This window comes from Sander lucioperca, chromosome 2 (genome assembly GCF_008315115.2).
Source record: "Sander lucioperca isolate FBNREF2018 chromosome 2, SLUC_FBN_1.2, whole genome shotgun sequence".
NCBI lineage: Eukaryota > Metazoa > Chordata > Actinopteri > Perciformes > Percidae > Sander > Sander lucioperca.
In genome coordinates this window covers 23,863,470-23,888,752 of record NC_050174.1, presented here as the reverse complement: position 1 = coordinate 23,888,752, position 25,283 = coordinate 23,863,470, and the positions used below count along the sequence as shown (strand labels likewise).

Below are 25,283 nucleotides of genomic sequence, written 5' to 3'. Positions count from 1 at the left end.
AATATGCTTTTAAATTAAAGTTTGACTTGGGTGCATTCACAAAAAGAGCCTAGGTTGCATTTTGGTGAGAGTTACGCTTTAAGCAAACCAATCAAGTTAAAAAATAAATATAAAATATATATTTTGCCCATAGCTCCATAAATGTTTCCTAGAATAACAAACCCCTCCAGGACAAAAAGACAAACAGTGTGGTTTATGTGCGTTAGCATTTTTAATTGGACAAAGCAAGAAAACATTGATTACAGTAGCAGAGTCATCAGTTCTCAGGGCTAACACCTCTCCAAACAAAAGGGTCTGAAAATGTCCGTAGGCACTGCCTAATTAAAAAGAGTATCTTGTCAGCTAAAAGAAACCAGCTCTATAAGGCAACAGTTACAATGTAGGCCTCCCCATTCCTCTGGCAAAAAGAGCAAGTGTAAAGGTTGAATCCACTCAGATTTTCTTTTTATATATATAAAATACTGGCGTTTCAATAGATATTTAAAAACCATCATAAGTGTCAAACATGTTCACCCTTTAACATTTGAATTGTGTCAAATTTTAAGTATGCACTGCATGGCAATGCTGTTTTATCCCTGCATGGAAGAATCGTGTGTTGCACTGTGCCAGTGTCACATTAGATAGTGCCACTCTGCTACGTACAATGTTGGAGTTAACTGTCAAGTTATCAAAACAAAAAAAAAAAGAAAGCAAGCACCCACAGTTAACAGTAGCATTTTTACTTTACATCGTTTCAAATGAATGAATGGTTATTTACATGTGGCGAAAAAAGATTTGAGGCTGTCCGAAGGATATGAAGGAGAAATGGAATGCAAAAAGGAAAACACCTCTTGGTAGTCAAATTTGTCCAAGTACAAGAGAGGAAAAAACTGTGCAATATTTATCTGCCCTTACAGAGAAACAGCAGTGGCAACAATCCCTGCAATTGATTTTAATCCAAGAGAAAATGAGAAGAAATTAAACAGATTTCCATTCCTCAAAAAAATAACTAAAGTTCATAACTTAGCACGACTCAGACTTTAACGGTTTCTTTAAAAAAAAAAAACCAAAAAAAAACAAAAAAAAAACCAACCATCTCTCGGTGGCTGTCTGAGAGGAAAGATGTGAAAATGGAAGCAATTTGTAAAACCAGGAAGAAAAAAAAAAAATCCAAAAGTTTCTCCTTTACAGTTTTATACTCATTTACAGTTAACTTAAAAATGGTAAGAGCCCTGGTTCGTGGCCAGTCTTGCCTACCACAAAGGGTGTAAATACCTGTGTGGGTCAAAAAGCTCCTCCTTGACTCCCGTTACCCAACCCCAACCCCGACCCACCCCCACCACCCCCAACCCCCATTATGAAATCCATTTACATCTCCTATAGACGACAACCTTCCCATTAGGCTCCATGTCCCAGTAAAAGTCTTAGTCCTGCCACAAATGGAGGCGGTGTTACACAGCCCCGCGGGGCACCGTACAGCCAATAAGAGGCTGAGGGTTGACAAATCTCCCACCCTGCCCACTTATCAGTGTGTGGGGTATCCTGCGGCTCCCATACCGGGCTGGTTGGCTAGCATACTCCCATTCAATCCCTGTGTAGGCTCCATTACCCCACCGTTACTGATGGCGCTCATGCCAGTCCACCCAGCACTGGCCGGTAAGTGACTGCAAAAAACGAAGTAGAGAGAGAGAGAGAGAGAGAGAGAGAGAGAGAGGGAGACAGAAAGACAAATGCCAGCAGGTTAGAAGAGACAAGGCGAAAGGGGAGCCAAAGGGACGGTTTATATTAGAGCTACTAGAATCTGGACAGGCTAGAATGTGAACAAGAAGGCAAACAGAGTTATCAGAGGTTGTGAGGGTGAGGCAGGCTGGGCAAAAATCAGACTAGCAAAGAAAGTGGAGGGCTCTTTGGAGGGGACAAAAGGTAAGGGTCATTTGATTAAACATGGGTGGACAAGCAGACATAGAGCATAGAGGCTAAGCGCAGCGAGCTAAATATTCCTTCCTACCCCACCCCTCCCAACAACAGCTGTAACCAGCATACAGACAGATAATCCACACCGTATACAACAGTGTGGATTATCTTGACTCCTTTTGCAACACTTCTACATTTGGCCACAAAGTGGAACAAAAGGAACATAAATTCCCACCTAATTCACATGTTGTCTTTTATGATTCATGTAATAAAACTAAATTCTAAGTTCAGTGTGGAGATAAGACAGCTTATATAGGATATCATATCTTCAAATTTCAAGTCAAGTGAGGCCTAGCCTCTTTCTCTGGAACTGTGCATTTACTGTACATTCAACAATCACACCTTTGTACAGAGCCTATTTATACAGCTGGTCACCAAGAAGTTTAGACTGTCAACAACATATGGCCTCTCCTTTATTTGTCTTGGGTGCACAATAATGTCACTGCACATAGGTTGTCTAAAAACAAAAATTTGATAACAACCTACAAAAGATATTTAACATGTCCTACTGACATTCATATACAGATGAAATCCTCATAAATGTAGAAATAGAAATCAATGAAATCAAAAAGGAAAATAATGTAAAAAGCTATGACATGAACGTAGACATACAAAAAAAAAAAAAAAAAACTGAACAGTCTTACAGAACACAGTCCTTACACACAGTAGGCAATCGTACAAAAGGGAAGTGAATTCTTCATTAACAAATTTAGCCAGGTGTGGACAGGAAGGGAAAACGTTGTTCTGGGCTTTTAGCATTTATCTTGTTCAGCCACTTTCGTCAGCTACCTTTAAATCTAAAATTTAAGAAATAAAGCTTTAGCAAGTTTAAGCCAGTTTTTTCTTCTTCTTACACAATCATTTTTGGAACAGACTACAGTTTTGAACCATTATGGGCTATAATTCAAGTGACAAAAACATTTTGGAACAAACCCCATCAGTCAGTATTAGGATGTGATGTGCACAGTGAGCAGTTGTGACACACTGAAACATGATTTACAACAAAATTAAAGTTCAGATTGTCCTGTGTGTGTGTGTGTGTGTGTGTGTGTGTGTGTGTGTGTGTGTCTGTGTGTGGGGGGGGACTTATTTCTCAATCTCCTCGAGATGAGTGATTGGAGGGGCTGGCGGGGGGGGAGAGGAGAGTGGGTGGGTGGGGGGGTTGGGGGCACAGCTCCCTGGTGTGGTTCTCGCTGCACCGGTCTTGCAGGGGGTACTCTGGTGGTGCTGGAGTAGAAGGAGGCGGTGAATGGGGAGCCCTGTGCACACCGTGCTACTTACTTGAAGCCCTGCTGGTTCCAGGCCTGGCCGTAGACGCCGTAGGTGGGGACCTGCCACCCATTCGGGACGTACTGGCTGATCTGGGGCCCGTTGCCGTACCACTGGCCCCACTGGCCATAGGGCTGGGCTGCCGCAGGGAAGCTCATCTTGTTCTGCTGCAGGGTCAAATACGACAAGTACGGTTTAAGACAGCAGTTTAAAAAAAAATTTACAAAAATCCTCCATGACAGTGTATATTTTTTTCCCAAAAGTTATTTAACTCTTGTGTTGTCTTCCCCTTTTATTTTTCTGGGTCAAAATGTACTATTTTTCCAACGTTGTGGTCGTCTTTTTCGACACTTCTGTCGCTTTTCTCCAAAGTTTTTTTTATACGTTTTTTTGTCACTTCTTACCTATGTTTTTGTCACATTTTTCCTGCTCTTTTGAAGCTATTTGACATTTTTGTCACTCTTTTCAACGTTCTTTTATACATTTTTTTTCTCCAAACGCTTTAAAATTGAATAAAACACCCAAATTCAATGAAGTACTGAGCTGATCTTTTATTTTACTTGTGAAGAGTAATGGTTTGTAGGGAACCATCCACGTTACTTTTTGACAATTTGGTTGAAAGAAACCCAAATTTCTGATATAGAAACATTGTGAATATGGGTCAAACTTGACCCGAGGACAACAGGAGGGTTAAACTATATATGCAAACTAACTATATAATAATGGAAGAAAAGGAAAAGTGCTCAAATACAAGAAGCCTGTGTTTTCTTCTGAATGAACCAATACTTAGGTAAATCATAAAGAATAAATACATTAGATCTTTCACATGCCATTCTGGTGTTTATCCATACAGGGACATTTGATGGCTTTCATTTCCTGCTGGGAACTTGCAGCATTTCTTCATGAATGACCGACTGGACAAACATTAGGTCACCATGTGATGCAATGAGGACTTTTAAAAAAAACCAAAAAAAAAAAAAAAAACACACCACTTCAGCCAGAACAGGGGTCCATCTCTCCGAGTACGTCAGTGGCAGAGCCGAAGCTTTAAACCACAATAAAATGGGGCAAGTTTTTTTCAAAATACATGCACTATTTGACATGGCTGATGTCCCATTGAAATGCACTTGAATAATCACGGGCTGCTTCATGTAAAGCTCATACCTCCATTATGAGGTCCATCATGTCCTGGGTTATGGTTTCAAATCAACTGATGCTATACGTTATCCAGACCAGGGATACACAGCAGCACCAACTTGCATTTGTCATCTAATGGCTGGCTTTCTTTATACAGCATGTAGAGTAGAGGGTGTCCTCACCTGGGGTATAGGCATCTGCTGCATCGGGTTCATCATGTCCGGGGTCTCTTTTCCCCAGTAGCATTTGACTATGTGGCCCTCTATTGAGGTGCCATTCACTGACACAATGGCATGGGCTGCTGACTCATGGGAGTTGAACCTGGACAAAGATGAGGAGGGGGGGCGGGAGGGAAGAGATAAGGACACACGCTCGTTTTATAGATATTTACTTAGTAATGATGACCACACCCCTGGTGGAGACGTGCTCCGTTAGCAAGCTGTGAGAAGAGGATTCATATATTTATTAGAAAGACTACAGTATGTAGTTATACATAGGGTTGGGTATCGTTTGGGTTTTTTCCGATACTGGTGCTAAAACGATACTTTTAAAAACGGCGCCAGTGCCTAAACGGTGCCTGAACAGATACTTTTAAAAAAAAAAAAAAAAAAAAGGGTAGTAGGGAATAGGGTATTTTACAATAACTTTAAATGCACCACAAGGCTTACCAGTAGAGATGGTCCGATGCCATTTTTTGCTTCCCGATACCGATTCTGATACCTGAACTTGCGTATCGGCCGATACTGAGTACTGATCCGATACCAGTGTGTCATATATTTTATTATGTTTTAACAGCTGTATACTACTATCCCTGTATGGATGTGATATGATTTCTATCTTTGTTGTCGGTCTGGCTCAGGTTAAACTCTTTGTGAAAAATGAACAAACAATGAACGCCACAGAACTTTCTTTTATTCTCCAGTTTGACAGTCAGTTATAACGGAAAAAGAACATAAATAAACTACTTTAATGTAGGTTTTCTTTAGGGCTTTATTACGTGGTATCGGATCGGTGCATTAACTCCAGTACTTCCCGATACCAGCGTTTCAGGCAGTATCAGAGCCGATACTGATACTGGTATCGGTACATCTCTACTTACTAGTTTCAAGTGAACGTACCACGTCTGTGTTGTTTTTCCGACAACGGCAGCTGCACACTGCTCAACGTCCCGCTGTTGGAATCCTCTACAGTAAAACACAGACACCCTTTACACCGTTTAGCTGTCAGCATTTTAACCGTGTTTATTCCAGCTGCTAGCTAACGGTAGGCTGACATTAACTGCTGTCAAGTGAAGTGTTAACTAGCGTCACGGTGCAGCGATGCTCCGGTTGCCTCTAACGTCTGTTTCAGAGCATCAGAGAGAAGCGCAGGCATTTAATTGGCACCGAAATGAGGCACCGAAATCCGCGTTGCAATTCGGTCCGGTAGATACCGGTCGTTTAGGCACCGGGTTTCGGTACCCAACCCTACTTATACAAAACAATTCAATCTACAATGCGAGCATCTAACAGACATTTTATCTAAATACCGGGGAATGTAAGTAATCATTAAAATTATTCTTGCCGTCTGCAAACATAGGAGACCAAAAACACCTATGTGGATAAAATGCACGCCGTTTATGTTTATTTCAGTGGTTCTCACCGAGGTCCTCAGTGCCCAGAGCACTGCAGGTTCTCTCCTACCTTGTGGTAAATGATATTCTCCCTACATTCACAGTGGCAGCCCTAGATTATATGGTGAGAACATAATTCAGCAGGACCGCAGATTACCGAGGACCAGGTTGAAGAAATGGCGCGCCATTCTTTGAGCTTGCTTAAAAGAAAAAGGTTAAGTAAACACGAGACTTCCACATACCTCACAAATGAATAGCCTTTGTCGGGGAAAACTCTGATTTCCATGATTTGTCCAAAGGGAGAGAAAGTCTGTCTCATCAGTTGCTCTGAAGGCCAAACAGAAAGGGAACATCAGATATTGTTTCTACGTGGATTGATAGGTCATAAAAAAAATATATACATTTTAAATATTTAAATTCATAGCTCCGTCACAATTTTGCTGATAACACCACGGGGCTTTAGAATCAGCTCTCTGAGCAGAATAAACTGTGCTAAGATTTTGAAATAAATAGATAACACGGACATTACCTTATCTTTTCAGTTTAATCAACAATTCCCAATGAATGAATCCCGCTACTAGGTATTGTCTGTGTAGCCACAGCTTACGTCTACATGCAACAGAACTCCAAACTCTTCGAAGACATACTAACACATTGGGAGACATATTTTCACACAGATGAACATGGCCAGTAAAGTTTATTCGGAAACAACCCTGTGACTCCATTTTTTTTAATCTTTGGATTCTAAATACAGCATATCTGAGCATGCTCTGATTTGAGCATTGCTCCAATTTCATTTTTGCTTTGTCAGTATGACAAGCTGAGAGGATACAGTGTTTATTCTAACTTTCTGTTGCTGCCGTTAGAGGTTAGACCCAGCGATGCTGCCGTGAGCCCTGGTCCTGGCTGACTTGGAGTTGCTACAGCCGCTCACTGGAGGTCTGTCTGTAGAGCTGCTGCCCAGCGTAGTAGTCTCCTAGCTCCGGAGAGTGAGGCAGATGGACCGCGGGGTTGCCAGCAAGCTACTTCTTGTCTCATTTAACAGTAAATTTAGCAAACAAAGTGCCCCATATCGCTTTGTTCCAGGCTACTGTAGCACTTATATATGTTGCGTGACAGCGCGAGCGCGGTTTCCAGGGGAACGCAGCCGTCGAGGCGGTCGTCCTGCTTTGTCACGCTGCACGAGTAGGGTTGGGCATCGTTTGGATTTTAACAATTCTGATTCCATATTCCGATTCTTCCTTTCGATTCCGATTCTTTGAGGGGTGGAGTTGAAACGGGTCATGTGCCTATTGTCACAAATAAGAGGAAAGTTTTATTTTTGATTCAATGGCTGTTTGCAGTTTTACAGCTTTTTCAACGTAAAATAAAGCCACACTAGAGCGCTGCTTACTGTGCTCCAAGGCTGCAACACAACAAGCGCCTGGCCGCCTCGGAAACCAAAACTGTCGCATATTAAATTGGGAAGCGATGATCGGATTTGAAACAAAATCCTCTAAACGATTCCAACAAAGAGACGATTCTACTGGGATCGTCATTTTTTGAAACGATTCCAAGTAGGAAATGGGTTCTCGATGCCCAACCCTATGTACGAGAGGAAAAGTCGCGCTGTTGTTTCGTTTGCCACGGCTTTGCGTGTGATTGACGTCCTGTCACTGTTCCAGTTGCTCATCCTCAAAGTGGGGGGAGAGAGAGAGAGAGAGACAGAGACAGAGTGCAGAGAGAGTGGAGCGGACGGCCGAGAGCCGCGTTCTTGCGACTTCGTGACATTTAACCTCCCCGCCGCAAAATGTACACAAACGGAAACACCGATATAGCACAGTGGCCGTGTTCATTTTCATGAGGGAATATATCATCCGCTGTAATGGTACGGCTCTTTCATGCGTCGTTACGTTTTTTTTTACAACAATGGAGTTCTGTCGAGTTATAAGATGTGGCTACACAAATTATACTTAATAGTAGGATAAATGTATTGTTGGCTTTGGCTTCATTGAAAGAATGCTGAATAATGATGAAAAGATCAAATAAAAACATTCATTCATTACGTCTCTTTGAACCCTTCTGCTGTATTTACCTGATGCTACCGCTGTCAGTATCATTATCATACTTATAGTATTCATTACCTGTCAGTCCTGTGCTGACTCCGCCACAATACACAGTGCAGTTACTGGGACTGGACTGATTCACTACTTCATCAAAGGATAGGTGCTTGGAGTTACCTGCCGGGAGAGACGGGAGACATTTTTTCTACCGTGAATACATTGGTCCAACATCCTGTGTAAACAAGCAAAGCATGCACAGTCACGACAACGCACTTTCATAGGTGGTCTTTGGGGCGGGGGGCTTTCTTGTGGCCCAGTTGGTTCGAATCTGTCTGCCTCCTAACCACTGACCACCCATCTGCTGAATGGCGTTCTCTGCATCCTGGAACGCAGAAAGGAACTGGTTATTCCATCGAGCTGGAGCGTAATAACATAAACCAATCTAACATCTATCCCTTTGGAAGCACAGAACACGGTCATTTGTGAGGGAACAGGGCCTGAAAATGTCTAATGCAACTTCAAAAAGAATATAACAAGGAGGAAAGGGTTCTGTTTTTGGAGCACGTTCCTTTGATAATTCCCCACCCAATAACAGCAGAATTACAGGGATGCTGCACTAAGGTGTATCATTTGGTCAGTCGTGTCTTTGTACTTGCCCATTTGTTGAAGAAAGAGACAAAGCCATAGCCTTTAGATTTCCCTGTAGCCATATCTTTCACAACACGAGCATCTCTGTGAACAAACACACCAATAGGAGTACATTATAAACATGCAGCACAACAAAGCTTGACAGTACTAAAAGGTTTTAAAACAATGGTTTAGTCTTCTTCAAAAACTATAAAAATGTTATATATATATATATATATATATATATAGGATGAGCGAGTACAGCATTATCTGTATCTGTTAACCATATGAATTATCTGTATCTGTACTTGGACTGGGCGGAGCCTAACCCGGAAGTGGGCGGGATTTAACCCGGAAGTGGGTCTGTTTGTCTTGAAATGGGCGGGGCTTTAACCGGTATGTTATTTTAAGCATGCAATTGATAAGGGTTGATCAGAAATTGTTATATTTATTGCTGATTAGAAAACTATTTACATGACAGCATCAGCATTGAGCTTCAGATCAATGGTTTTGATCACGATAACAAACAAACTATATACAGAACAAGAACAATGAATACAACACATGCGGTTGCAATTATGAAGTACAATGTAATGAACAAGAGTTTTCATACTCAACATAACTTTCTTTTTTTAACTTTTAATTTTTTTATGATCAGTGTGATTTTTTTTTATTTTTTTTTTTTTATTTCCACACCAGGTATGTGTGTGTGTGTGTGTGAGAGAGAGTAAGAGAGAGAGTAAGAGAGAGACAGAAAGAGAGAGAAAGAGAGAGAGAGAGGGGGGCGGGGGGGACTGTGTTCTACGGATCAAATAGTCCGACGCTGTTTTTCAGATCTGTTTAGAGCCAGCTGACGGTTTAAAAAAGAAAAAAAATCTCCGACAGGCAGAGTCGCATTCTACCAAGCACCACGTCTGAACAAACCCCAAGTTTACCAGAACTCTACTGGTTAATAAGTAAGTACTACAAACCGAAGTAAAAAACAAACCTGAAAAAACCCTAAACGTTAACGGAAAAGACCGGCGAACCTGAGAGAGAGAGAGAGAGACAGAGAGAGAGATGTTCTGTGTGTGTGTGTGAGCAGAGCGGGACACAACAACGCAATACATTTGTATGTGTGTGTAGGGGAGGGGCGCTGTGACGACTAGCCTATCACAGAACGCAGACACAGTCAACTATCCAATGAGGATTTTTATTCAATCCGAGCACAGATATTGACTCGTATAATACTCATACTCGGCAAAAGTGCTTTATCCGTACCGAGTATCCGGCTCAACTCTTATTTAATTTATTTATTTATATATATATATATATATATATATATATATATATATATATATATATATATATATATATATATATATATAAAATTTTATTTGATAGTTCGTATAGATATTGTATGGATGTATAGATTTGATAGATGGTTGTGTGTAGGGTTGGGTACTGAGACTTGGTGCTAATACGGCACCGGTGCCTTAACGACCAGTAACTACCGGACTGAATAGCAACGCGGATTTCGGTGCCTCATTTCGGTGCCACTTAAATGCCTGCGCTGCTCTCTGATGCTCCGAAACGGACGTTAAGAGACAACAGAAGCATCGCTGCATGAGACGCTAGTTAACATTACACTTGGCAGCGGGTAACGCTAGCCTACCGTTAGCTAGCAGCTGGATTAAACACGGTTTAAATGCTGACAGCTAAACGGTGTAAAGGGTGTCTGTATTTCACTGTAGAGGATTCCAACAGCGGGACATAACAGTGTGCAGCTGTCGGAAAAACACCGACGGTATGTTTACTTAAAACTCGCCTTGCCAGTCTCGTGTATGTATGTATGTATGTATGTATGTATATATATATATATGTGTGTGTATATATATATATATATATATATATATATATATATGTGTATATATATATATATATATATATATATATATATATATATATATATATATATATATATATATATTTTAAATCATTTTAAATCCAAGTATCGGTTCAGGCACCTGCACCGTTTTAAAAGTTTTGACACTGGTATTGGGTAAAAATCCAAACAATATCCAACCCTATAGACTGTATATGTCATTACCCTCAATGTATGTAAACATTTAAGAATTCTACGATCACTGTCTTTATTGGTTTTATAGGTATGAGGCAGAACAGTGGATAACAAGGCATCCCGTTCATTTTCTACTGTCGATCCGTGATTTAAGTATCTTCGTCAGTAACTCTCAATACTTACGATATCCTGCCAAATGGACCGAAGGCAGCTTTGACGTCTTCTGTAGTTATTTCTGGGCTGAGGTCTCCAACGAAGACGTGAAAGTGATCTATTGGGAGGGGTGGGGTGGGTGGGGGGGTTGACATGGTTTAGACATGATGGATGTTACAATACACTAGGGCTGCCCGATTATGGAAAAAAAATACATAATCACGATTATTTCGGTCAATATTGAAAGCACGATAATTTAATTATTCAATTACTTGTTGACTTCTGGAATGACAATTATTGAACTTAAAGCAACACGATTAAATTTCGATTAATTGCACAGCCCTACAAGACACAATCTATTTCAAGCTTTATACTTTTTCCCAGATTGTGACTTCCTGTCTAGAAGCGCTGACTGAATCGGGGAAGGACGACAGGAGAGTCATGTTGGCAAAACCACATTCCATACAAGTGAATTTTAGGACTACATGATAATATGTAAACATATATGCAATGAAAATCTTTTCCATGTGATTTTTTTTTATCATTCCAACTCATTAACATATTACTTATAAATCAGATGTGCCCAGTGTGTTAATGTCATGAATTGTAATTAACCCCAGTGACAACCGTTGTACTTACTACTTGTGTCTTTTTTCTGGCTGGTTGGCGTCGTGGCCCAGTTGACTTTGACCTCCTGTAGAGAGGGGCAAAGAAAGAACAGGCCAGGTGGGGTATGTTTACATCATTTACGTTAAAACCTGGTAACCTCCACTATAAGAGAAAATTAAGGTAGTGCTGGGCGGTATACCAATTCATCCGGTATAGTGGTTTTAATTTCCCGTACAGTATACATTTTTTCACATAACGCCACACTATGGTGCATAGCCGCGAAGAGCGCTACTGTTAGGATAAGCCACGAGTGCATTGAGAGGGGAGCCGTTAACTGCGTTCAACTCTCACACATGCATTTAACTTTAAAACAATGAATAACCCATAACCAACTAAAAAAGTGGATAGACAGGAAAGGGGGGAGAGAAAGAGAGGGGGTGACACGCAGCAAAGGGCCGCAGGCCAGATTCGAACCCAGGCCGCTGCAAAGGACTCAGCCTACATAGGGCGCACACTCTATTGGGTGAGCTAGAGGCCGCCACCAACACAACCAACTCTCTTTGAACAGGGTAAAACACCATGGCACCCAACAACTTGTGACACTAATAATTTAGCACTTGTGACACAAATTTACACTGCCTAACTGAATGCTGGGTAACGTTACAGCTGCTAGCTAGCCAGTCTGTTAAAAGCTGGGAGAAGCTCCGTCGCCACATTCAAGAACAGAAAACGGAGGGAGAATGAAGAAAGAGACATCGAGACGCACCAGAAGAACGTGTGCCCAAGAGAGGAGCTGTCTGATGTTTTGGAATTTTTTTTTTGTTTTAAAAAAATCCGACGAAGTCAGTGTTGTCGCTGGTGCGAACAACTTACCGTTACTCTGTCACCTAAAGCAACCGTTGGAGCGACACACTACGAACGGAATAACAATCAACCTATGCAAGTACAGACAGAAAGACGGGTTCAGAACAATGATTAAACACACTAGATTTGAGGTATGTTGTGCCGGGGCGAAAATTCTTCAGCCAAACTGCTTTAACGACATTATACCAACAGTACCGAAGCAAGGTGGGGCCTGTTCCATAAAGCAGGCTAAGAATAGCATGGATTAAAGTTCAACACCTGACTTGAATGAACCTAACAAATCGGTCAGGGCTAAAAGCGGTTCCATACACGTCGCATGTGGATTTAGATGACCTAGTCTATATCCACGACGTTCCACTACTGGGATTGCTCCAGTGCAGCAGGAATATTCGCCGGATGCATGTATTTTCGACCGATGTCCGTTACCTTCCTCTTTCTTTGTGTTGTAATTTTAAACTCTGGTGGATTTCTGAGGACTATGGTTAACTGCTCCTCAGATCTCTGCAGGGTAAATCCAGACAGCTAGCTAGACTAGCTGTCCAAACTGAGTTTTCTGTTGCACGACTAAAAACAACTTTTGAACGTACACATGTTCCACCAAAACAAGTTTCTTCCCGAGGCTATTTTGCAGCGGCACCAGGGCTCTGTGCGGAGCTTAGCACCGCCCATGACGACTGATTGGTTTAAAAGAAATGCCAACACAGTTTGAGTTCTAATTAATTTTGTTAGTAATTTTACTTTTATTCGGTAGTTGCAACGTGTACATCCAGAGTAATTATCTATGTGTAAATATCCATCTTTGTAAATAGTATCGTTGTGTGAATTGTGAATTAATTTGTTACGTTAAAAGTACCCTATTTTATCCTGTACCGTTGATCAATTGTCAGTTAGTAGTTTCCTAGTTATTTTTTAATAGTTGTTGAGCTTGGCCACTGAAATCATTATTGTAAGTTTCCATTTATTATTACTTTATTTTATATTGAGTACAGGGTTTCCGACACATATACTAATTTGTGGCGGTGCGCCACACAATCAACACCAGCCGCCACATATTGTGTTTCGTTATTATTTTTTTTAACGCTATTTAAATCACACTCACGCGTCTCTCTCACACAAGCCACACAGGCCACACACACACACACACAGCGTCAGTTTCCATGAAAACGAGAGAAGACGGCTGGCGAAATTCTCAAGTTTACGAAAGGTTGGTATCTCGTGAACACCTTTACACAATCACACATTAAAAAAGTCCTAGAAAAATATTTCATATTCTGAATACAATGTTGTATGTGTGTTAATGTTGGAGTCCCGACCCGACTCTTAGCAAACAAGCGATTGCGCCTGCTTTAGAAAGTTAACTAGTCGCAAGTTTGCTTTATGGAATGGGCCTATTGAAGCGAAGCTCTGTACAGTCGCCCACTTTTCTACAATAACAGACCATAAATAAACAATAAATAGTTTGTTTTGAAGAGAAAGCAAAGCAAGTTTTTGGCATATCGATGTATTTTGATTTTTTTTTTTTTTTTACTACTTTGTAGTTTTCACAATAGAAATTGTTTATATTCTGCAGCAACTGCTTCGTGCATCCTGATACCGCCGTATATTGTACAATTCTGTGAGGCAAAGCAAACCCTACAGTAATCAAAGCCTTCAGTATGCAGAAAAGGAAAAAAAATGCAATATATCGGGGCACGATTAAAAGTTTTGGTCATACCGCCCAGCACTATTTAAAGGCTGACTTTAAAGTACTTAAAAATGTCAAGTTGACTGAGACTTTAAATCTAACGTGATGTGGTGCCTTCTCACTCAGTGACGTAGTGCAAGAAAATGAATCTTCTATCAGATCTTAATTAAGTTAACATGAAAGACTGTAACTGGCCTGCCATTTGTGACAAAACTATTTTCTAATTGGATTTGGTATTTTCTTGCGTATGACCACGATATGTACAAAGGGGGCATCAATGCCATGTTGAAACATTATAATGGGAGGCTTAAGCCAATAACAACAAATGCAGATACTGCAGATAACTAATGTAGTTGGACAACTTATCTGTGGTTGTTGCCGATGAAATGCACCTCAACTAGTTTGGTTGTGCAGTTCAGCGCACAGTCATTTGATTTTCCGGTTTATGTCTTAGCACTGAATCCAGAAACTCGACAAATCATCTTGCACCACGTTAATATTCTTTTATTAAAAAAAAAAAAAAAATAAAGGGTCTGTGGTCTTTTAAATGTTGCAGATTAAAATGTTAATGTTTGCTCTATTGTTCTAGATAACCTGACTTCATCCAGCTCCTCCCAAGACTTTTTGTTTTGCTATCCTTCCAATGGAGCTTACATGGTCTTAAAGACTCACAGTACAGCTCTCATATGTTCAGAGGATCCCTAACTCATATTTCTGTCATTACTTTTTTCTTCCCAAACCTCACTTTGCTTGAAATACTCAAGCCACATAATTATATCATTCCTCACACCTAACACCACAGCTTCATATATGTCAAGACCATTGGGATAAAGTGGTCCTAATGGAACCAAAATTACAGACAGAGAGATAACTTTCTGGCAGTTGTAACGCTCTGAAATGTTCAAGATCTGATTTGGACCCTGGTTCCAGCAGCTTCCCCTTTTCATTTGGAATACCCTATCCTATGTAACTAATGGAATATAAATGCCAGCAGTCCACTGTTTTTATTAATATTAGTTATTTATTTATTTTAAGAAGGCACACAACCTAAATTTCCCACACCAGAAGCCCACCCGTCCCCACTCACCCTGTAGACACGATAGCTTACCTTACCCATTATTTTCCTTCCATTCATGGCTGCCAATGAGGCAGCAGCATGCCTGTGGTCATAGAACTCCACAAAGCAGTACGGATCATTTCCAGCCGTCTGTCAACGGGAAACAAGACTGATATTAAGTCCACAGCAAGGGTGACAATTTAATCACTGCAGATGACAAGAGCCACCTACTGTAGTTTGGAGTGTCAGGCCTGACATAATAGACAGAGAGGAAAATCAATACCAAGCACATATGTAGATTGAGATTTCCACAAGTAGCACCAGCACCTTTCAGGACACTGTTGAATGCCATTTCCTATTGTGAAACAATATATACCAGAGAGGATAACACTCACATCAACTATCATTTTACAGCTCTTGCAGGGTCCTATTTGTGTGAAGACCTGCAGAATGAGGGGCTCGGTGACATCCCTGGACAGATTCCCCACATACCTGCAAACAAGGAGAGAGATTGGGTAATTGAGTCTTTGTCAAACAGGAAGTAGCATGCAAACAAAGGCTAGTTAACCGGGCTAGCTACAACCCACAACAATTCCTTATATTTACAAAAAAAAAAAAACAATGATAGTAGACTAAATATTATTGGGGATGGTCTCAATTTTACACAGACAACTCGAGTATGGTCAGTCTTACTGGAGCTGTCCCGGGCCGTCTCTTCGAGCGTTGACGTGGCTTGTCTGCCAGCTAGCTAAAGATAAAGCTAGCCGGTTCAAACGGGCCTCATGCTAAGTGGGTTGTCTGCTAACGGCACTAAAATTACATCCCTTCCGCGAGAGTCAAGCTAACGCCTTTCTATTGCTGATAAAAGGCGACTCTTTTATTGAATAACGATATGATTCAATGAAAACGTGTGCATTTTACAATAACTGACCGGCTAACGTTAGCTGCGTTTGCATCTTTGGCTAATGATACCTAGCATTAGCTAGCCCTTCAGTTTCATTTTCAGGCGAGTTATGGTTCCGTCTATTTATATGACTAAATCAAACAGAATTTTACGTTCAAATCAAAAATTCAATATGTCTTATTGTATTTACAAACGTCACTATTGACGCCATGAAGTGATAAAGCGAATTAAATGCCCATTTAAGACTAAATTAAAGGGTTTTACAGTTTTTAATTGAAACAACAACGTGGAAACATTTCGGACGCGCCGTATTACACAGAGCCTTCCCATTCCAGGACATAGACAGGGCCGCTGTTACTCACAAGGTTCTGGGTTGATCGTCCTCCATCATCAAGGTTTAGTGGTCGCGTCCTGAGAGGTCTTTAATCCAATGACATACAAATGGTTTGTGCTGAACTTGAGCGACCGCGAACGTAAAGGCTATATCTACTATTTAATGATAAATCGGTGGCCGATTCTGCTCTCACACACACCACAGACAGCCTCAGTCTGATGCAAACAATAGGAAGTTGAAGATGGCGGAGGAGCGGCGTCAGCAGCGTCAACCTGCGCGCTGAAATGAAGCCAGAGTCAAGCGCTCTTACTCCCACACACAAAGATGTGCTTCACATCTTTGTGGCATAGGCTGTAAAAACAGCGTTTTGTAGCTTTGCATAACTGTGCAGAACAATAATTTCTCATCAGCCTAGTCATGGTCATAGCTTAATCGACCAAGGTGCAACAACGTTAGGGAAATTGCAACTGGAAACATCTGGGAAATGCATGTAACCCAGCAAGTTACAGAACGTTACCTGCAAAGCAGTTTATTAGAACTTCATCGTTATTAGCTACAGTTCATCAACTAGCTTGCTACTTGTGCGACATGGAAATATTTTAATGTATTTTGATTACCTAAGCAAAATACGTGCGCCGCCCGGGAATCGAACCCGGGTCGCAAGAATGGGAATCTTGCATGATACCACTACACCAGCGGCGCCGTCCTGTGAAATGGTGATGGTGCATGATATTTATAAATCAATCTATGTGAAGGGACGGTAAAGGATGAGTACAAAAGTAGTGGCAAACATCTAATACTGCGGTATATTAAACAGTAATGTAATTTTAATTTAAATAGGGACAATGCACAATTGAACATTAACTTTGTATGAGAACAAGGAGAGATGCATTGTACCAGGTAGTAGGCCTACAATTGCTATTTCCCGCCCGTAGTCCCTGTGCAGGTAGGTAAAACAATAAACAGTCACAGGGCAAGAAATTAAATAGTCTTCCATAAATGTTGATGATTCCAGTTTCACCTATGGTTCACCCATATTTCTATGGATTCACCTGAACGTGAAAATTATCTGATTTCTAAATCCCAAAATTGAACAGAGGAAGAGAGGAATGGAGCCACTGACATTCTGCCACATCGCCTTGCTTCAGCAATTTATTTTCAATACATAAACAGGGCACAAAATTAACTTTTTTGTCCATCAGCCTGGCTAGTGAATGTTCAAATTGATAGCCACTCAGTAGTTTAACAATAGTTTTTTGGCTGGAGAGTGGAGGTAATATACCAGACATTTGAATATTTTACCAGTACTTCTGGCTGTTCTGGTGCTCATTTTGAGCCCTGTACATAACTAACACAAATAATATAATTTGCTAACGGTTTTAGCAAATGTGGCATATAGCATACAGGCTATTGGACCACCTATGATTCTCAAACGGAGGAGGGCAGTGATGCTGCGTCTACCCTATGGTCTACGCCGTCAAAAAGGAGGAGAAAAAGAAAAGAGGGCGACCTCGTCATCGCACTAGAAGAAGAGCCAATTTTGGAAGAGACATGGCTTCCCCTGCCGGTTGTGAGCATTATGTGCGCAGCTGCTTATTGAAAGTGAGTTAACTTCTTGAAATGTGCTGTATACATATATTTGCCATAAATGCATGATGGAGGCCTATTGGTGTTGAATATGCCTCAGTGTGACTGCTATAACGAGTAGTGCTACTGTATAGCTCTGTTAGCAGCTAACCTAGCTAGATAACTTTAACGTTACGTTACTTAACGTTAAACGCTAGCCGGGTGTCGTTACGACATATTAGTTAACGTTAGTGTCCTATACGTTTCTTATATGTTAGCTGCAAAACATTAGGGGAATGGCGAGGGCGTAAGAGTTTAGTGAGTATGTCATTACTCAGTTATTGGTTATTTAATTTACTACATTCATGCCCACACAAAGGGAAATGAGGCTTTCATTTTACATTTCTATAAACTTCCAGTTTTGGTACAGCCATATTCAATGTATTGTTGATGCTACCCTTAAGTGTAAGCATAAACTGTGATATGACTATGGTTGACATACCTGTTAGGGGTGCAAGATATATCGTTATCGCAATATGACGTTGCGCAATATTACTAGCTAGGGGTGCAAGATATATCGACTCAATATCGTTATTGCAATATATCGAAAGTGTCGCAATAAGTATGCAATATTTAGTTTATTTTGTGGAGCGCTGCGTCCCGTCCGTTGGCTGTGTGGCTTAGTTGTGTTTGATTTAGAGCTCGAAACACTATAATGATCATGTTCCAGTGGCCAGTTACCGTGCCACTTGCACATGTTAGTGCACATCAGCACACGGGTCTACTATGTGACAAACCCTATGGAGCGTACCATGTGTGTGCATATTTCGACAAAGTGACAGTGTAAGTGAAGAAATTGATAGCGACAACAAATGGAACGAATCAGAGACGCGAAAGAAAAGTTGTGTCCTCTTCTCTTTATATATTTTATACTGTCCAACCAGTAAAACATGTCCTGTTCTGTAGACATGGTCCTTATTTATTTATTCATGTTGGACCAGTCCAATATGACAGTCAGTTGAAAATAAACCTTGTGTTGTAAGAAAACTTGTTTAATTTGTTAATACCTACTAATACCTGTGTGTAATCACGTGTCTATATGCTGCAGGCACCCTGCTGTGGTAAACTGTATGTGTGTCGGCTGTGCCATGATGCAGAGGAGAACCACCAGATGGATCGATTCAAAGTCCGAGAGGTGCAGTGCTCTGAGTGTCAAACAGTGCAGAAGGTAACTGAGAGCTGATATGTTTCAACTCCAATGTTCAGCTGTAGCAGGACCACTCAGTGATCTTAACTGGCAATTGTTTCCCTTTTGGTATTTCTGTTGCGTTTGTGTATGTAGTGGTTAAGTACAGATATCACTCTTTTAGGCGCAGCAGACTTGCCAGCAGTGTCATGTGCAGTTTGGGGAGTATTACTGTGACATTTGCCACTTGTTTGACAAGGATAAGAAGCAGTACCACTGTCAGCCCTGTGGAATATGCAGGTGAGCAATAGTAGAATTTATATATATTTTTAAATACACGTCACACAGCTTTTTTTTTTACAAATCTTTTCATAATTATAGCCTTAGTAGAAGACACTAACAATGATATGGATATTTCAAAATAAAAGCATAAATGTCTCAAGGTGAATACCTTCTTAAAGTTTCACACAAAATGGGCCCTTTTTGTTTTGCAACAGTAATTCAAGTTTTTAAAATTACAATGTTGCAATGTTTGTTTTATCAACCTAGTATTAGAGTTTAGTGTTTCTAAATTGTCTAACACTACAGAAAAAAATGCAGTGGGTTCTTATGTCCACCATGCTGCTGTTAACACTTGTTATGTTACACATATCCATACATGAGGTGATTGTCATCAGTGACACTGTGTTTTGACCCCTACAGGATTGGGCCCAGGGGGAAGTATTTCCATTGTGAAAAGTGCAATCTGTGTTTAGCCCAGGATCTGCGGGGAAACCACAAGGTGATTATTAGCCTGCATCTGTTTCTGACCCGCATACATCATAGGGGTATTCTGTTTGATGAGCAAATGAGCGTCCACAATGCTGTCATTTACGATTGTCTTTTATGTTTCAGTGTGTTGAAAATGTTTCGAGGCAGAACTGCCCAGTGTGTATGGAGGTAATAAATCCAATATTACATTAGGGGACAGTATTGCTAGGGTTGTTGGCTTTTTATGCAATCTATTATTTTCTCTACAATTTAACGTGATTTTTCTTTTGCATGTACAGGATATTCACACATCCAGAATTGGAGCTCACGTTCTTCCATGCGGCCATCTTTTACACAAGTATGACTCTAAAGACTAGTAGCTCAGTGTTGGTCAGTGGGATTGACTTGTGCATATTTTGCTGTTTGTATATATCCCAATTTTTATTACACTGCAGGAAAAATACATGAATGTAGGACATTGGCCTAAAAGATTTCCATACAGATTGTTTACTCTATATGCCATGTTTAAAAGAAATAGTATCTGTAAAACAAAAATAGAAATATGACATAATTACAAAGATGAAGGGAATTGAAAAGGTCTTAAAATATTGTCCATGATGTAGACTAATACATCACAATGTTATATGTTAAAGCCCTACATTATCCTTAAATATAGGTTATATTTATTTAGTAATTATAGTTCAAGATGACATAAATGTAACAATTAACGTGTTTGTTCACATTCTCTGCAGGACCTGCTTCGATGACATGGTCAGAACAGGGTATGTCTAATCAGTCCGTTTTCCTGTTAATTGTATAGTATATGAGTAAAATACGGTCTGGTTCCAGGTTAATGGGTTATTTATTTGTTTGTTTTGCAAAAACATTTCAATACATTTCATTTGATTGCATCAGTCAGTGAGTTTTGATGCAAAAAGATTGTAGACAGGGAAAGTAGCAGCTGAGCATTGAATCAAAAGAGATGCTATTACACGGAGTGATGCGTCCTCTTATTTAAAATGTTCCTTCCAAAGTCTGACTGAAACTGACACAAACACTAAGTTGGTTTCCACCACTGAACATTTGACTATTTGTTAAATTCAGACACACTGGCACTGTGAGGAAAAGCTCCGCTCTGTCTACTATCGTCCTCTGACTGCTATCGTCCTCTGACTGCTATCGTCCTCTGACTGCTATCGTCCTCTAACTGCTATCGTCCTCTGACTGCGCTGTCAGTCGGCTCCAACACACACACACACACACACAAACAAAAGTCAGGAAGCAGTAGGGCTGGGTTCCGAATTCAATACGTTTTTGTCACCGACCAAATTGCCTCTGAAGTATTGAGTATCGAAAAATGCCCAATTTCAATACCTAAGGAGTAAATCTCATCAGCGTCAGTGAGCCAATAAGCATGCAGCATGCTTCTACCAAGATCTAATAATGATTGTGATTGGCTGTCTAATGTTACACGTCGTAGAGACACCCAGGAAAATCTCTACGTTACGCAAATAGACTGGGCTCACTTAGTAGAAGCTGAAAATAAATAAATAGATTTGTGCCGTAATGTGAAATGTTGTAATTTCTTTTTGTTTTATAAAATTGGTATCGAAAAAAGTATCGTTTAGGAACCGGTATCGAAGTCACGGTATTTGTATCGGTACTGGTATCGAATATTTTTGAACGATACCCAGCCCTAGGAAGCAGCGTATTCTGTCCCTATCAGTTAAAGAGAAATTTAGCTGATTTTAGCTCCATGCGCTGGACAAACACCATTCATCTAAACACACCGCCCACACAAAGATGACACAGAGCTAGTTTAAAATCGGCAAAGCATCCCTTTAAAATAAGTCAGCCATGGTTCCTAAATCAGGTCTGGGTTAGGTGATACATCTGATCACTGACCTGCTGCATGTATACGTTACTACAGTGCATACAAACGTACAGCAGAGTGAGCTCTTCCACTAAATGTACATTTTCTTCATTTGGTTTAGAGCGTATCGCTGCCCCCTGTGTATGCACTCTGCCTGGAACATGGAGGACCAATGGGATCAAATCGACAATGAGATTGCCCAGTCACCGATGCCCACTGAATACCAGGGTGCTACTGTCAAAGTAAGACCTCAATAATACGATAACCTGCACAAGTAATAGTTTAGGTAAAAGAAGGGTTGAATTACTGATTGATCAGAATCTCAATTTTTAGACATGCCCAATTTTTGCGTTTAATTCATTCCAATTTGTACAGTTGAATAAAGATGGGCTTCGGTGACTGTGGGGTCTATCTTTATATTCAATCCATTACTTTGTTTTTTTTCTTACTACAGATTATATGTAATGACTGCCAAGCCCATTGCATGGTGCCTTTCCACGTGCTGGGGATGAAGTGCAGCGGCTGTGGCTCGTACAACACAGCACAGGACGGAGGACTGATCCAGCAGCCTGAGCGACAGCAGCCTGAACAACAGCAGCCTGAACAACAGCAGCAGCCAGAGCAGGACGCTGAGAACGAGGCAGAAACAGACACAGAGCCAGAGCAGCAAGATCCACCTCAGTCACCCACGCCACATTAAGATTGCAGCCAACCACACTGGGGGACATTTGTGCTTTAAACATTTGACTGGTGCACTTACTGTACTAACTTACATTGAGTGTAACGGTAGACTGAGCCAATATTCCCAGATTGTACAAAATACCAAAAAAAAATCCATCTATTTTCTGTACCTGCTTATCCTCTTCAGGGCCAGGGAACCTGTCCCAGCATACACTGGGTGAGATGAAGGGTTTCAGGCTTTCACAGGACTTGCTTGATTTATGGTTCTGCGGAGGCTCCACACAGAGCTTTCGCCGTAGCCTACGTAAGTGGCCCGATGTTTATACTTGTGCGTTGGTGTGTGTGCGTCGAGCTGGCATGTGTGTGTGTGTGTGTGTGTGTGTGTCGGGAGTGGGTGATAGAGCGAGAGAGAAAGTGAGAAAGTGACGGCTATCGGAGCAAGTATTGACTCTAGATTCATAGTGAGAGAAACAAAGTGTCTCCCCTGTGCTTTCCGAGAGGTGCGCGTCAGGCTACGGCGTAGGGTCCGGCGTAGGTTCGTGTCTCCACGTCCGTAGCAACGCCGTAGATTTTACGCAGAAGTATAAATCGAGCTTAACACACATTCAAACCTGAAGGCGATTAAAAAAAGCCTTTCATTGTATTGACAATTGACTTTGTGTTTGAAAGGGTTAATTAATTTGCGTTGATCGACTCGGCTGCAAAAGCCAGTTCACACTGTGCAACGAGGAATTCAAGTAGCTACAACACACTCGTTCTGGTGGTGTACAGCTGGTGCTGGAGTACAGTATGTGACAATGTTAGCTGTTAACTGCATAATAAGTCTAAACCCCATGCCCATATCCAACACCTGGGGTAATTTGGTTTGCATTGCTCCCGGGTTGTGACCCAGGTTGTGTCTGAATTGTCGCGACCGGGGATCAACTTTTGTTTGAAGTGACAAAAGAAGGGTTGAACACGGGTCAGATAACCCAGTCGTTGGTGTGAAAGAGGTATATGGAGTCGTAGTCCATCCGACCACCCAGGAAGGTCTCGATGGGGAGGTGACAGTCCAACCACTGAGCCTCTGTGTGGCAGGACAACTACTACTGGTGTTGGAAGTTGTACAGTATCAGACCAATTGTGATTGTTTTCTGTTAAGTTCGGGGACTGTGCCATAGGTGCTACTATTTAAAGGCTCTCAGTAATGGCGCTTTTCCATTACATGGTACCTGCTCGCCTCGACTCTACTCACCTTTTTTGGTTTTCCATTACGAAAAAAAAGTACCTGGTACCTGCTAACAGGTACTTTTTTTAGTACCACCTCAGTCGAGGTTCCAAGCGAGCTGAGCCGATACCAAAAGGTGACGTGAAAGCGACAGACGGGGGTGTCCTGAACAAATCTGCCATTTTTAAATAGTTTAGCCAGCTGTGTTTTTTTTTTTGCTGCCTCCAGCTTAATTTGAAACTAAATTTGTCTTCTGGCAGCAACAACACACCTTCGACGTTCTGTGTGTGTGTCGCGTTAGGTCACGGCAGTTTACTGCAGTGCCGCTATGACGACCAGCCACGCTGAGGCGGTACTAAAACCTGTAATGGAAAACGGACGCACAGTGCGTCGAGGCGAGTAGAGTCGAGAGACGAGTCGAGCAGGTACCATGTAATGGAAGAATGCCATAAGACATTGTGTTAATAAAGGTGTGTCAGCTTGTCATGTATGCAGTGCTGTATCTGGCCGTGCAAATAACCCTGCACCAGTTTTGTAAAAGTGTCAGACACTAATAGAAATTAAAACTAGCCTCAGGCAGAAGTCAACGTGTAAATGGTAAGTTTGCACGTTAACTGAGGCAGCATGGCGCAGGGCAATGTGCAAACCACGTGCATAGGATTCAGAAAGATTCAGGAACCCACACACAGCAGGGCATTTCAAATGAGTCCTACAAATGCCTAGAAAGAGGCATAAATAGGGCTAAATTCCAAAAAGGTGCATGTGTGGACTATCCCCTTGCACTTGGCAGTGCATAGATGCCCTGTCAGTCAAAGAATAAACAGATGGCACCTTTCTAGATGTGACTTCTTAGTCCATATTTTAATTATAGAGTGTGGACCCCACCCTTGAATGTTCTATTAATAATCAACGCTAAAAGGGAAATTCTTAAACCCACTGTCATATTGCCTATCAAATTCTTGTTAAAAGTCACAAGCTGCAGTTCAAATATAAACAAAAGGATAGCTCCATGAGCAATATTCAAAACAGGATTGAAACCTGCTGTCACTCCTAAAGAATGTTTTTTTTCTTTTTTATCTGTCATGTCATTTGTTTTATATCAGTTATGTTTGTAAAAACTCTCGAGTCATGATAAGAGCTGGGGCATTTTAGAAATATGTATTTTTCATTGGCAAAGTCCAACACGTATGCATGTGACTGTACCTTTTTAATTTAGATGGTTAAAAAATTGCTGATTGGGCCTTTAACCTGCTCAGTTTCTAAAACTAGCTAAGAAGATGTCAGTACTGTCTGTAGCATTGAAAATATGTGCAGTCTTGCTTATTCGTTTTAATAATCTAATGTGACTTAAATACAATTGCAACACGTGCACATATTGAGTAGACAGTACTGTAATTTCTGGTGTGGCTGCTGTAACACAAGGGCCTTGATTGTGGTACCATTTGCTTTTTGTGTCTGTGTTACTTGCAGAGATAAAGTTTGGTTACCTTAACAATGAAACTAATACAAACTCCCAATAAACATTTTACTAAACTACTGTTAACAATTGTGTCGTCTTCTGAACCAATCATTGAATTAAGAGATCAGAACATTTTATCACATGACATTTTCAGCTGCTCCATATGAATACATTTTAAGGTGTTACATTTCCATTGTATTTGTAAAGCAGTCATGTACACTAGCACCATAATAACAACATTAGAACAGATGAAGGAC

General features: G+C 40.9%; 2 protein-coding genes and 1 non-coding gene across 3 annotated transcripts; 1 reads left to right on the top strand and 2 right to left on the bottom strand.

Moving 5' to 3' along the window:
- Positions 1-192: 192 nt before the first annotated feature.
- On the bottom strand, positions 193-16,596 carry LOC116050502 (nucleolysin TIA-1-like). The gene is made up of 12 exons (XM_031300609.2): positions 16,333-16,596; positions 15,462-15,558; positions 15,118-15,216; positions 11,492-11,546; positions 10,883-10,970; positions 8,670-8,745; positions 8,287-8,395; positions 8,095-8,190; positions 6,214-6,298; positions 4,542-4,680; positions 3,235-3,389; positions 193-1,643 (listed from the first exon to the last, which is right to left on the bottom strand). Exons 1-12 carry the CDS (start codon positions 16,359-16,361, stop codon positions 1,505-1,507), a joined length of 1,167 nt encoding a protein of 388 aa, XP_031156469.1. The 5' UTR covers positions 16,362-16,596; the 3' UTR covers positions 193-1,504.
- Positions 16,597-16,935: 339 nt separating this feature from the next.
- trnag-ccc lies at positions 16,936-17,006 on the bottom strand. Its single transcript has one exon. It is a non-coding gene; the product is annotated as a tRNA-Gly (tRNA).
- Positions 17,007-17,733: 727 nt separating this feature from the next.
- On the top strand, positions 17,734-22,525 carry rchy1 (ring finger and CHY zinc finger domain containing 1). Its single transcript, XM_031300610.2, has 9 exons — positions 17,734-17,906; positions 18,979-19,098; positions 19,241-19,356; positions 19,759-19,837; positions 19,951-19,995; positions 20,106-20,164; positions 20,559-20,588; positions 21,801-21,921; positions 22,134-22,525. Exons 1-9 carry the CDS (start codon positions 17,769-17,771, stop codon positions 22,377-22,379), a joined length of 954 nt encoding a protein of 317 aa, XP_031156470.2. The 5' UTR covers positions 17,734-17,768; the 3' UTR covers positions 22,380-22,525.
- Positions 22,526-25,283: the final 2,758 nt, after the last annotated feature.

Excerpts from the sequence above, each read along its gene's own strand:
- LOC116050502 (XM_031300609.2), bottom strand. The coding sequence starts at position 16,361 with ATGATGGAGGACGATCAACCCAGAACCTT. Across the intron at positions 11,547-15,117 it reads GAAGGAAAATAATGGGTAAG|GAGGTCAAAGTCAACTGGGC; the intron begins GTAAGCTATCGT and ends CCCTCTCTACAG. Across the intron at positions 8,191-8,286 it reads CCCAAAGACCACCTATGAAA|GTAACTCCAAGCACCTATCC; the intron begins GTGCGTTGTCGT and ends CTCTCCCGGCAG.
- rchy1 (XM_031300610.2), top strand. The coding sequence starts at position 17,769 with ATGGTCTACGCCGTCAAAAAGGAGGAGAAAAAGAAAAGAGGGCGACCT. Across the intron at positions 20,165-20,558 it reads TGCGGCCATCTTTTACACAA|GACCTGCTTCGATGACATGG; the intron begins GTATGACTCTAA and ends CATTCTCTGCAG. Across the intron at positions 20,589-21,800 it reads GATGACATGGTCAGAACAGG|AGCGTATCGCTGCCCCCTGT; the intron begins GTATGTCTAATC and ends CATTTGGTTTAG.